This window comes from Culex pipiens, chromosome 3 (genome assembly GCF_016801865.2).
Source record: "Culex pipiens pallens isolate TS chromosome 3, TS_CPP_V2, whole genome shotgun sequence".
NCBI lineage: Eukaryota > Metazoa > Arthropoda > Insecta > Diptera > Culicidae > Culex > Culex pipiens.
In genome coordinates, this window is record NC_068939.1 from 50,314,455 (window position 1) to 50,328,502 (window position 14,048).

The 14,048-nt window shown below is 36.5% G+C and overlaps 1 protein-coding gene across 4 annotated transcripts in view; it reads left to right on the plus strand.

The window, feature by feature from the left end:
* The window catches only part of LOC120413207 (uncharacterized), a 61,360-nt gene that overhangs the window by 25,466 nt on the left and 21,846 nt on the right, over positions 1-14,048 (plus strand). For all 4 annotated transcript variants that reach the window (XM_039573926.2, XM_039573925.2, XM_052710151.1 and 1 more), the window contains exon 2: positions 8,693-9,392. In XM_039573926.2, the coding sequence (XP_039429860.1) occupies positions 9,340-9,392 (53 nt within the window). In that variant the 5' untranslated portion in view covers positions 8,693-9,339. The remainder of the gene's footprint in view (positions 1-8,692; positions 9,393-14,048) is intronic.

The window sequence follows — 14,048 nt, forward strand, 5'->3', positions numbered from 1 at the left end:
ACACACAAAGTTTCATCCAAATAAATCATTTAAAAAAAATCAATTTTTCATCAACTTAAATATGCTCATTCATGAAAGAATTGCTCAATTATTGAAAATTTTAAACTGTTTTCAGTTGATTCTGTGTGTTGCCATTCAAAATTTTATGACTATTGAAAAACAATGGGCCCACACAAATTTGAAAAAAATAATCACAAAGTCCTTTTAATGTTTTTATATGTTTTGTTAATCCTTTCGTATTTAATTCGTATCATTCAATTTCCGAAAAAAAAAATCTAAAACCTAACAATTTGACCACGGTTATCAGTATCACATAAGTCCTGATAATTAGGGACAGGGTTGCCAGATCTTTTAATTTTTGGATTCGTTGGGAAGGTTTATAGGGGAACCATACCCTTTCTCAGCCTATTTCTTTTATCGGCCTATCAGCACTTTGATCATGAATTACTGCTTTTATAAAGTGGTTTTGACTGTTCTAATGTTATAAATAGCTCAAATAAAAGTAAGCAAGCAACTCTCTATTGTTGGTACATCTAAAAATTTTAATTTAATAGCGGAAAACGGCAAAAGTGATGAGAATTGGTCGAACGGCTTAGTGTGATTAAAATGGGTATATTTCCCCTAGATTGACAATATGATCAATGAAATCATTTGGAATGATTTTTTCGGGTTTTAATCAAATTTGGTCCTATTTTTTCAATAAAATTTAAATTTATTTTTGATATTTTTTCTCTGTCGAAAAAATATTATTGGCAGACCATTTTTACTGATAATGGTATGTAGTCCCATGTTATGTTGTGTTTTAAAAATGTCCGGTCTCAACTAATTCACTTTGATTTGATAAAACACATTTCAGTAGTGGCTTTTCATTACATAATTGGATTTTTGTAAGGCAGTTCAAGGATTACTTAAACCAAAATAAATACATCCAAACATTGAAAATTGCACAGAAAAAAATCATGATAATATGGGATGGCATCTTTTATGTCCAGTGTTTTTCCATTTTTTCAGTCTTAATCATAAAAGAGTTGTAACACCTTCTAATTTTATAGCTTTAAAGATACTTTGTATGCAAATTAGAAACGTTTTTTTTTTGCTCGCTCACAATTTTGGGTGCATTTTGTTAACGTTAACGTTCGTTATTATTAATCGAATAATTCTTATGTTAGCAATAAAAAGGCACTCAGCTTAATCTCTGTACTGCTAACATTGGGTCCCCCTACTTCAATTAATCAAATTATCAGTTAATTGAAAGCAAATCTCTCTTTTGACAGTACGTAAATTATCCTTCCGAATTAATCCCATCAGATATCAACTATGTATTTAACTAACCCTCACCATTTGCTTTGCATGATACGGGCTCACTTTCATACCAAGTGCTCGCACTCACACACACACTCAAGCGCTCGAAAACCACTGAAAACTCATTTTCGTGCACACTTAACTTTTTTGGGGGGTCCTTCAGCGGTGGTAAAATGTACTGCAATACACACCCCATAACCTTCACATGGAAGAACTCGACGTGAAAGTGTTGGTTGGGTGCTTTAATGTAGTGTTGCCACCAGCTGCCCTCGACTTTGCGGTTTTTGGAACCCATGCAAAAGAGCAAGTTGGCGGAGGGGTGGAGTGGTTCTTGGATAACGAGAAATTTTAATATCAATTTATATGAAAAGTTCCTCGTTCTGCTGACACTGTGTGGTGATGGTGTGTACACGTGGCAGTTTCACGTGCTTTCTGTTGATTCTGTTTGAACTGAAAGCTGCCCACTTCCGGGTTCTAATCGTGACACTCGTTCACATCCGTATTATAGGACAGAATTGGGAACAATTACGATTCCAGGATAAATTGCGAAAATTAACAGTGTCTATTCTGTTTATTTTTCTATTTTTTCTCAGTTGTTCTCTTGTTCTGTTGTTCTGTTGTACTCTTATTCTCTTGTTCTCTTGTTCTCTTGTTCTCTTGTTCTCTTGTTCTCTTATTCTCTTGTTCTCTTGTTCTCTTGTTTTCTTGTTCTCTTGTTCTCTTGTTTTAATATTCTGTAATTTAATGCCATTCATCGTGTTTTGATCCTTTTTAATTTTATTTTTATTTCTTCGTTTGTGATATTCCATGGAACAGTCCGTCGCCAGACGAGGTTCCCTACTTAAATCGAGCAACTATTTTTAAGGGCCAAACTTTCCAGGTTTGGATTGAATTTTAATTGAGAAACAATGTCGACATGGGCCAGTATTTTCTAAACGGTTATTGCTGTTTGCTGTTTTGAGTCCCATCGTACTGTTGGCACTCAATAATTGAAATTGATTTTGCTTTTAGAGTACTTTCAGCGACCTCCCGAGAGTTGATTATTCAGACTGGCATTTAATCTATTTTTACCGAGAATTTCCAACAGAACTCGTTGAATGAATTTGATTAAAAATTTCTGTGATGAATTTTAATTAAAATCAACTCCCAAAATTGCACCCATCATGGATTGCTCTCCATGACCAGACTCGTTGGCAGCACAATAATTTCAAATTAGTTCCAAATATAATCCGATATACCTATCTGCAGTGGACGTGTATCAATTTTCCGACCCCCTGGTTCGACATCAATCGTGTAGTCGCCCCCGTCCACAAAACACAACCCACATTGCATAACTTTAGAGCTGGAAAACGTCTAGTTTTTGGCATCCTTCAGCAACAGAACCATCATCCGAGCCCAACACAAGTGGCCAATCTGGACAGATTTGTATCATTTCGATCGATTTTGGTCTTACTGGCGGAACTTGAATTGGAATATTACAAGCCACAACAGGGTGACTGGAGTCAAGTCTTTCAATTTTAATGATAAAAACATACAGTTGTTACATTATAGTATTTAACAAAAATGTTGAATGAAGAACAAAAAAAAATAGTTTTTCAAATTATAATTTTCATGTGATAAATAATTCAATATACCAAAAACCACCGAACAAAATCATCAATTCTATCACCACCCTGTTGCTGGAGACAAATTCCAGCGTAGCGGAAAACCGTATTGGAATATGTTTCCCCTGGTGGTGATGAAATACGAGCGCTTGTACAGAACAGCTCGAGATGGGAATTCGTGATTGGAAATGTCGGTGGAAAACAACTTTGTGAGCTGGCTGGCTGGGCTGTTGAAATGGCTGAGCGGGCGTCCTCATGTACGGCCAGCAGCCAAGGATAAAAGGTATATTGTTTTTTTTTCTAATTTGCAATCCATGTTATGTTTAAACAGCTGGGATGTGTTGTGCGGAATATTATGTGATTTTTTGGAGGAATTCCTTTTGTTTTTGTTTTGTTTTTACTAGTGAATGGGCATAACATGACATTTACATTTCAAATTGTTTTCCACCAATTCTTTCAATGACCAAAACAAGTAAGTAAATAAGCCTTTTCTAAAAGAGGCAGACAAAACCATTTTTCGGTACCGTAAAACGGAGTGACTTTGATAGCCGGGGTGACTTTGATAGGTTTGCGATTTTTCCGCAAAATGAAGAGTACAATTAAAATACGTAAGGAATGGTTTAGAAACATACTGGCCGTGGTAGAGAAGTGTTCAAAGTACCTCAAGAAGAAATTTTCATAAAATTTTGACAAGTTTAAAAAGTTAGTTAACTATAGCTAAGAAAATGTTGATAAATGTCATTATTTTAAACTTCTCAAAGTGTCATGATTTTCTCAATGAACATGATTTTTAATCGGAAAACGGAATGCATTTTCGGATTCTTTGGACAATTTTCCACTAGGAGAAGGTTAAAAAAGTTTGTAAAAAATAAATAATATGTTTTTTTGAAACACAATTATAAAAACTCTCTAAATTTATAGGCAATTTCAGTTGAACAAATTTCATGTAAAATGTGAAAACTTGTGGTTCGTGCTTCGAATTCAGTATAAAATGCAATATAAATCTATAATTTTATAAACAAAACTAGTTTTAACAAATTTCAGGCAAAATTCCGACTTTTTAACAATTTTACCTAAAATTTATATGTATTTTGCTTAAAAGCTTATACACTTAGTTAACAAAATATAAACATTGATTTTTTTTTCTTAAATACTATGTCAGCTACTTAAGTGATAGTACTTTTAACGTACAAATGAAGTTTGAACATCTTAAATCTGATTTTAACAAGAAAAACTATGACTATCAAAGTCACCCCGGAATTCAAACTAAGAATTTTTAACGTAACTATTTTTCTAAACATTTTTGAAAAAACTTTTTTTCCGAAATAGTGCAAGGACTTTGTGTAGTCTACCCCAGTACATGTTTTAAAAATAATAATCTTAAGAAAAACCTTACCTGTTGGAAAATATTCTAAAAACAAATTGAAATCCTATCAAAGTCACTCCGGTTTACGGTACCTTTGGAAATTACCATCATAAAGCTTTAAAAAGTCAAATTATTCGGCAGTTTCTGCATCCTTTTTCTTTGAGATCAAGTTTGTTCAATTTTACATTTTTTAAATAATCTATTTTTTTTCCCTTAGTCTAAAGAAGCCATTTGGCGTCGTTGTTTCATCCATACCAGTTTCCATACAAATTTGACAGCTATCCATACAAACCTTGTTTCTAAATATTCTAGAAATCGTTTCTTAAGAATGAGTTTTCTTAAGAATGAGTGATGGTATAGGGGTCATTCTCCACCAACTCATACAGCAGTTGCCCCGACCCTCTTCGTTCTCGTGACGGTGGGGTGGTACGACCACTTTTATTTGTCTGGAATTTTACTAAGACACGTTTTATGAGATTTATAGCTCTAAACCGTGAAGACATAGACATTTGGTGTTAAAGGGACTTTTGTGTAAAACTGGACGCCCGATTTAATTCAGAGCGAGTTGTGGCGCTATAACCACGGCAAATAGTGTCCAGGGCATTCGTGGAAATACAATGTCCCATCCCAGAGGGTCCCGGAGTACCAAAGCTTCTTAGCATGGTGCTTCCAACGAATACAACCAAAATCTCGGAGCGTATGGTGGTGTGTCCCCACGCTTCTTCCTCCCCTGTCGATTCAGAATTGTGTAGTTGTTCGAACACTCAGTGCTCAAACTCAACCCAATTACGAGTCATGTCTGCGATACGGCTTTACGCAGTAGGCCTGGCCGCTTTAACGCTTGTGATGTTTCATTGCATTCTAATGCTATTGCGCACTACAAATATTAATAAATGACAAGAAGAGTGCTAGGGGTCATCTAACCTAAGGCACTCTCCAGGATCCCTTCGAAAGATTGGCTGTGCTAGGGTCTGATTAGATTAGATTAGATTAGATTAGAAATTGGACGCCCGATTTAATTCCGAAAAAAACTTATTTTTCATCAAAGAGTTAAAAAAAATCGCTACATTTCCGGTTACTCAACTGTCAAAAATCGTGAGACATGTCGTTTGATGGGAGATTCAATAAACTTTTCGAATCATACTATTGAGTTTTAGAGGTTGAAAATTCAACCCCTATAAATATATTTTTTTCAGAAAATTTACATCGATTCCTAATATTGTTTTCCTTTTTTGGGCCATAGCTCAAATCTGGAGCAACATTTCAAAAGGGCGCATAAGCATTTTGACAGCTGGAACTATTTTGCAAAATACGAGACAACAGGTAACTATTTAATAAATCCCGTACTGAATGTAGCAAGAGACGACATATATTGTTTAACACTTAGAGTTTTGTGAAAAAGTTCAAATTAGCCTGGAAATTTGCAAAATAGTTCGAACTGTCAAAATGCTTATCCGCTCTTTTTCGTGTTGCTCAAGAAATGATGGATTTTATGATCCTCTTATACCCCATTCGCACGGGCTTCTTATAGCCGGTTTTAAAATGAAAACAAGGTTATAATTCATACAACTTTGACAGTTGCGGTTTTCAAAATGGTTACAACCGGCTATAACTCGCCCGTGTAAATAGGGTATTAGGCTGATACAAACTTTATTTAAAGTTTTTGTCACCTCCCTTCAAAAACGGCTCAAAATATCAGGGTGCAAAAAAATATAAGGAGGGCTCTTTCCCGACATTTTGCGGGGTTTATCGAAATATTTCGTCGGGGGGTCTAGAGCAACTTTTTTTTTAAGTTTGTTTTTCGATTTTATTGGATATTTGTTCAAAAAAAAAAAACACAGAAAATCGGTGCATTCATGTTGATATCACTCAAACTTCTTATGAATATACCTTGGTACTTTAACCAAATATATTTGACCTCCAATAAAAAAAATCGAACCAAATTTATTAGATTTCTAGCTTTCTTTGAAATAACTCCAAAATCCAAGCTGAAAACCCCGATACGACCGAAAATAAATCTTTTCTTTGTACAATTTGTTATGAAATTACAGCAACACATTATTGCCCGGATACAAATTTGAGCATTAAACAATGCAAAACATAGATTATTTATTTATTAAGCTGTTTATTACCCAATAGGTTCCGAAAATTATTTTTTCATTCCTCTGCCACATCACACTATTATATTTTAAATCATTTTAGATCAATCACATTGTAGAGAACAGTTTTCTGAACAAGTTCCATAAAAAAGTATCAGTTTTGGTTCAATATAAGCAGAGATATGCCCAATCTTGAAATAAATAGTGGCTTTCTCCAAAATTTCTTAATTTAATTACCTTTCACATGATGGGCACTGCTTACTAAGTTTTGTAATGAATGCTATACTGCCCACCATTGAAAAAACGGCTAATATCCACTTTTGGCAAAAACGAGATATTAGCACCAGGTGGTAGAGGATGTTCCAACGCATCTCCTGGAACTTGAATTTCACTGAAATAGTGTATAGACTTGGCTGCCGATGCGAAAAACCAAACGGCTAATATGCCACTCTTATGGGAAATTGCCTTGACGGAGATTTTGTGACAAACACTAAAACGCGTTTTTCTCGGAATACTTGATTTGGCATAATAGCCGTATTTTCAATTATGGGCAGTATAGAATAATCATCATGAATTTCGTCAAAACTTGTTATAATTTTTATGTTTCAATAAAATATTACATCATAACAAATATCTTAGTAGGCAGTGCCCATCATGTGAAAACTAATTAAATTAGGAAATTTTGGAAAAAGTTCTCAGCTTAGGTTAATTACTGCACTGATGTTTTTGCCAAATCAGTCATTATTGGAAATGAAATGAAAAAAGGTTTTTAAATTGTCTAAGTATTTTTTTGCTTATTGAAAAAGTGCATTTAAAATTGAGTTTTTCGTTTGTGTTGCCAATCTTTTTAAATTTTCTGACTCGTTGTAATCCTCAGATCGTCGCCGTCGTGCTAACTTGTCGAACGTGCACTTTGGGCCAAATTGAGTTAAGAACGCCATTTTGTGCAGCTCACAATGCCTCACCTTTTGACCTTCACAGATCCCCAAAATTCGATTTCAATCCTGAGCAGTGTTGCAAATGAGTGATAGAAAAGCTGTCAATTGATTATCTCTGCACCAAAAATATCCGAGAGTATAGCGGCTGTCACTATAGCTTGTGAGATCTCTTCTTGTGTCTCGTAATTCCCAGCGATATCATTCTCTCTCTATCACTCCTCCCCTTTTCCTCGACTATGCGCTCTCACCGTTGAGTCTCTCAATCTCTCCGAAAACTGCAATGAGAGAACGCGAGATGGCTATTAGAAGCCGACCACGCATGACGTCCCATAAAACTGCGCTTGCAGAAATTGGTTTTGTGCCGGCTTTTATGGTTAAACGCTGTGAGGGTTGGATAATCGTGCAAGCGGGAATGAGAGAGAAAAGGAAAATGTCAATCGCGAGTGTGTAAACACGAAAACGTGTTCGGCTATGTTCGGCACTGAGAGTTTCAATAGGGAGAGAAAAGCAGTTGTATTTGAGGCATGAATATTCAGGCGGGATAATTGTAGTTGCTGAGAGCTGATATTTTGATATTTTAACAACCCTGATCCTGAGATATTCAATAAAAACCAAAAAAGCTCCGCGGATTTTTGTCACTTTTCATACGAAAGAAGTTTCAATCTTGTCGTGCTATCTTGTCACTCCCTGAAAATTGATGTAAGTGCGACAATTGGCCAAAGGGATTGCAGGTCAGGATGCGTTTGACGCACGTACAAGTAAGACTACCGTAAACATTTGTAATTATAACTCGGGACTCCAGAAAACCAATTTCAACCAAACTTCGGGGCAACGCACTGAATGGTCAACCAAACAAAACGTGTTATTCATTGTTTACATTGCATGATCTCGTTTTTGTTTATTCAAGGTCAAACATTAAAACGCGTTTTTCTCGGAACGTCGAAATGGCGGGTGCGACATGATAGCACAACAGCGTCGAGATCACAAAGCATTCAATTTTGAATTCAATTTAAACTGTTTGTCATTTTATCAGAATAAGCACTTTTGCACATTACATTACATCTTTTGCCGTTTTTGTTCAACTTCGGAGCCCTTTAGGTCAGATTTGTCGCCAAACTAGGAGAGATTTTGTTTTATTTAGGATAAAAAAACGTCAATAATTCCTGACAATAATTATTCTAAAGTATAAAAACATAAATATCACAATGTACTTTTTAATCTGAACCAAGAGTTTCCAACTATTTCTTTCTATCTTGGCATCCATGCTCAGCGATTTAAAATATTGTTTTTATATTCACACAATTATCTCTTTGGAAAATTTCAAGGAAATTTCATCTCTACAATATTCTAAAACGTGTTTCTTCCATTCTTCCTTTTTTCCAGGGAAACCACTTCTCTAAACACCGGCTCATCATCTCTTCGTAAGCCGTTTTCCACGCCGGAAAAGCAAAGCACACGCATCGCATCGTGTTGCTGCTCTGTAATGAAGCTCGCTGTCTAAGCTGCCGGGGAATTCCACGTGCGCGTCGAATCTGTGCCTAATTGGATTTATGATGTTGTGAATCGGAATCTCCGGCGGTGAAACACGTGGTGCGCCGCGGTATTACACGTGGTGTTGGAAGAGGTGGCTGCGCCGGGGGAAGCGTGTTTGTAAACGTAAATCATAAATTACCACTGCAGAATGGCAGCAGCAAAACCCAATGTAAATATAAATCAACGAATTAACATTCAACCCGTCAAAACAGCATCCAACAAGGGCCAATAATAACCAGAAAACGGGAAGGAGGTGGGGTTACAATCCCACCGTGGGTGATTTAAAAGGTGCTAAAGGGGTGGGGAGACAGCCAGAGGGGGGGTTTGGACCAACACAAACAAATCCGTTCAAGAAGGGTGGTGTTACGGTGAAAAGTTTTCCCACTTTGGCCAGAAGTCGTTCCGTCGTTCGAAGAGTGTTTCCGGCGCAGTAAAGAAGAAGAAGAAAACCCGTTCGAAATGGATGGCAGGAACCGGCGGCGTCAGCTTGGCGGACCATGTCACTGCCTCCGGCCGCTCATTCGGATTTGGGGCATCATCACGGCAATCGGTAAGTGTGTATGGAATGGCAATCACCATCAGCAACCGGGGTAGGACTTGTTGTTGTTCGTCGGCTAATTGGATTTGGAAAGTTGTGATGTTTTCCTTTTTCCCACGGAAAACAATTATCTTTAGGAGGGAAAGCTGAGGTCTGCTGCTCGAAAGGGTGGCAAAAAGTTCCAAAACAGAATGAAGAGTTGAAGCAGTAGCACTCAATTTGTACGAGTTACAACGGCAGTTGGCGGCGGCGCTGAAAGTCGCACCAAATTTGGCTGATTAAAAACTTTGAAATGTGCACAATGTTTTCTCCATCGAACAAGCGTTTCACCACCTGCGATTCTACGCGAGCGATTAAGCGAGCAAGGACGTGGCGTGAGTTTCGATGGCAGGAATGAAGATTTAAAAAAATGCTGACTCTTAGCCAAAAATATCACTGAATAAATGTAGATCCAAGTTACTGCATTGAAAAAAGCAAGAATCTTGATTTAATTCAATCATCAAAACCAAATATTTTGAAAAATCTTCAAATACTGATTTTAAAACTCAACTTTTAGTGATAACAGTTCTAACCAATACCTAAAACATTCCTCAAGACACCAAATCGATTCGAAAATTCCTTCGCGAAGTACAGATTTTCGATTATTTTCACCATAGTTAAGTCTGATATTAAGGACCCATTCCGGTCATTATGCGGGGTCCGTATAAATATTTCGTTGGGAGATCTAGAGCAACATTTTTTTGAAGATTTTTTTTTTTCGGTTTTATAGGATTATTCTTCACGAAAGTCGTAGAAATATTTCGTTGAGGGGTCTACAGCCAATTTTTTTCTTGATTTTTTTCCGATTTTATAGCATTATTGTTCAGAAATGGTCCTAATTGTACCAAAAAGACTCATTCACTCACGACCACAAATCGAACGCGAAGAAAAACTGCTCTGACCGTTACCTACCGTTTGTCACTTTCACACCGATCGCTACTGAATACTGTCTCTTCGCTCTCGTAGAGTACAGAGAATGGCTCAGAGATACCGATTGCGTTATGTTGCTCAAAGCTGAGTCGAAATAGTCATTTATTAAACTGCTTAAAATCAATGTTATCAAACATGTTTTGCAATTTTGTTGATAACACAACATAAAAGGCACATTTAAAAGCAATATCCATCAAGAAATACAGAAATTTACGGCAAACTGTGGCAATGTAGGCCAAAAGAGCGCCTAGCTGGTATGTTACTAGATTCTCTCCTCTCTGAACGTATTCGTATGTGACCCGAGTCGACGGACGGAGTAGGCAAAGACATTTACGATGTATTTGTATCGCTGTGTGAAGCGATTGAGCAAGTCGCTGGCAGCCTGAGAGTCGTGTTCGCTCGCGAATGGTTGCGAGCTCCAGTCGGAAAAGATTCGCTCGGCGATGAGTGAGTGATTTCTGATCTTTGAACCAAAAATCAGGGCCCTTGTTCTTCAGAAAAGTTGCTGAAAATCGATGGATTCATGTACATATCCAGAAAATTACATATTTGACCAATATTCGCCCTCCAATAAAAAGTTTCCGATCCAAATTTACCAGAATTCTAGCTTTTTTTAACCCCAACATCCAAGCTGCAAACCCCAATACGACCAAATAAAAATAATTTCTTTGTACAATTTTTCATGAAAATACAGCTACAGATTACACGGACACAAATTTGATTATAAAACACTGCTAAACTTAGAGTATTTAATCAGAAAACTATTTATTACTCAAAGGTTCCCAAAATATTTTTTTCAATCCTCTGCTATATAACACCATGGTATTTAAAAAAAATCGAAACAACCATACTGTAGAGAATAGTTTCCAGAACAATTTCCTTTAAAAAAAGTATCAATTTTGGTTAAATATAATCAGAGATATGCCCAATTTCATGAAATGAAAAGTGACTATCTCCAAAATTTCTGAATTTAATTTTCATTCAAAAGAAATGTACCTCGGAAACATGATAAAGGGCCAAAATTGCCCATTAGCTCAAAGTTTCAAGGAAATTAAAGAGGGTTCGGGCAACTTTTTCCGATTTCGTGAGTTGGCGGAGAATTACCCATTTATAACACTCGCTAACAAAAAATTACATAACTAACTGCATATGCTTAATTCGAGCAGAAGCATGACCTTTGGAGTGTCGAGAATGGTTTTTCTTCAAAGGGGTTTAGGGTGGTTCAGGTTGCATACTATTCAGAAATTTCATGTAATGTGTAGGAGCAGCGAACCACACTAATTCTCTTACTTTGGAGAAAAACCATTCGGCCCTTCCTAATAAAAAAATATAAATTGCGTGGTTTCTAGGGATCCCACAGCGCATGCATCCCCTCGAATAAAGCATGTACATATATTTTGTTGGTTGGTGAAATATTTTAAAGATTGCTTCAATATAATTTTAAAAGGTTATGCTTTTAGAACAATCGAAAAAAAAATAATGAAAAATAATAAATTTGTAAGTTAATTGAATAAATTAGACCCTTCCGGAAAAGATATAATTCCACCAATCCTTTCTACTTACACCACTGGTTATAGCTGGCTGCTTTCCTTCCAAAGTAATGCTGCTCAACTGCTGCTGCGATTCTCAGACAACCATCGTCGTCCCTGGCAATTGGTTTTTCCGATGGAATAAATTTACAAAAAAAAAGAAAAAAAAATCGCAGACGCGCCACACCACGCTTCGGTTTGACACTGTTTTAAATTCAAATTTCCGAAGCAACATTTTGTCCGAACGCGCTTCCGCAGAGTCAATTCATTTCGTTTCGCGAATTTGGCGAAAAAATACAAAAAAAAAACATGATGGGACAAACAACTTTTGAGCGAGCTTTGAACTTGTATTTTACGGCAGCATACTTTGGAACTAAACTTTCGAAAGTCCTTCTTTGAAAACAATCGCCGGGTGGGAAACTCTTTTACGGTAGAGTTGTGATGGGGAAGGGGAAAACCCCGAGAGACAGCATAATCCCCTACTTCTAGGGAAATAAAAATGGAAGCAAACAGCTTCCTTTTTTCTCTCCGTACTTGTTTGTTCTTTTGACAGAAGAGGGGAAATGAGTTTTCATTTAATCGCTCCGATTCTATGAATTCGTACGACGTCTGTGTTATACCGATTTTTGACAGATAATAGAAAATTCTATGGAAAATTCTAGATATTTTTTAAATACATTTTTATTTTTGTTTAAACATTGTTGTTACAAAAATTTTACTAACCAAGTCATGTAAGTCATGTAAGTCATGTTTTCTGTAACGACAAAGTTCAGCAAATTGTTCTGTCGCGTCTGGCAGAAGAACCAGCAATCGTAACACATTCCTCCGTGGCAGGCTGCAGCTGGTGGCGGAAATATGTCGACTTGGAAGCATTCCAGCAGTCTAAAAATAAAATGGCACAGATTTGCGGCACAGCGATTGTGCCGGATGCCAACGCATCACACCGGGTTGCCTAGCTTCAGGTTTAGGTTTGTTTTTTTTCCTGATGGCTGGAATTGTTTTTTTTCTTTGATTGTCTTATTTCCTAGCTGTCTGTCTGTTTTTTAGGTATCTGTCTCCGTAGTTTGGGAGGAGTTGAACTGTCAGTTTTACCTGTTCTGTCTGTAATAAGATAAGTGTTAATTGTTTAACAAATGTTGCTTATTTCTTATTTTCTTATTCATATATATAAATATATTTGAAAAACGTAATAAAATTTATTTTTTTCATATTTATCCCTCAACCCTGATAAAAAAAATCGAGCAAATAAATACATTAAATTTTTGATTTAAACCTTACTTTCAATTTTGACTTAAACAACGTGGGGGCGTATGTGAATATTTATCAAATTCTAAAATAAATCAATTCTTGAAAACAATATTTACAGATACAATCCAGACTCGTTTATCCGAAGATTCGATTGTTCGAAGTTTTTTATTTTATTTTCTTACTTTTAACATCAAAATCGAGTTCTGCGAACCCATTTTACTCAAATTGTCACCATCATCACCGCCATGTTAGCCGCCATCTTGGATTAAAAATATTCTCAATTACTTTACTGCCCATGTTCGCATAAATGTCCCATATGCAAAAACAGCAAACTGAGAAAAAAGCATTTGAAGTTTGTCCCACACATAAGGCTACGTGTTAAGTTTACACGAAAAAACTGGATTTCCTCCCGATTTCTAGAACAAAGTACTGGATGTTATAGGCTCCTTAGAAAGAGCACACGATTTTTAACCAAACTGCATCAATAACTCAAAAGTGATGAAAATGCATATGGGACATTTATGCGATCAGCGTAGTTAAAGCTCGAAAATCAAAAATAAGACAACAAATAAATTGTGATTCGATTATCCATAGTCAAATTTTCCAAGGACTTCGGATAACCGAGTCTGGACTGTAGTGAAATTATTTAATTCCAGGTTTTCAAGCATTTCGATGACTTTATAAATGTCAGATGTTTTTTGGGATGGAAAAAAGAAATGGTTAAGAGCGAGTCCACAAGCAAAGCATACCCATCTAGCATCGACCTCACCATTCTGCCTGAAATTTTCAGGGGTTATATGTACATATGAAACTAGCATCTGGCCAAAAGTTGAGCACTCTAGGTCAACGGGAAAATGGGCAAATCGGGACACAAAGTTTATGGTTGAAAAACGTCAACCTGGACTTGTAGGGGACATTTGAG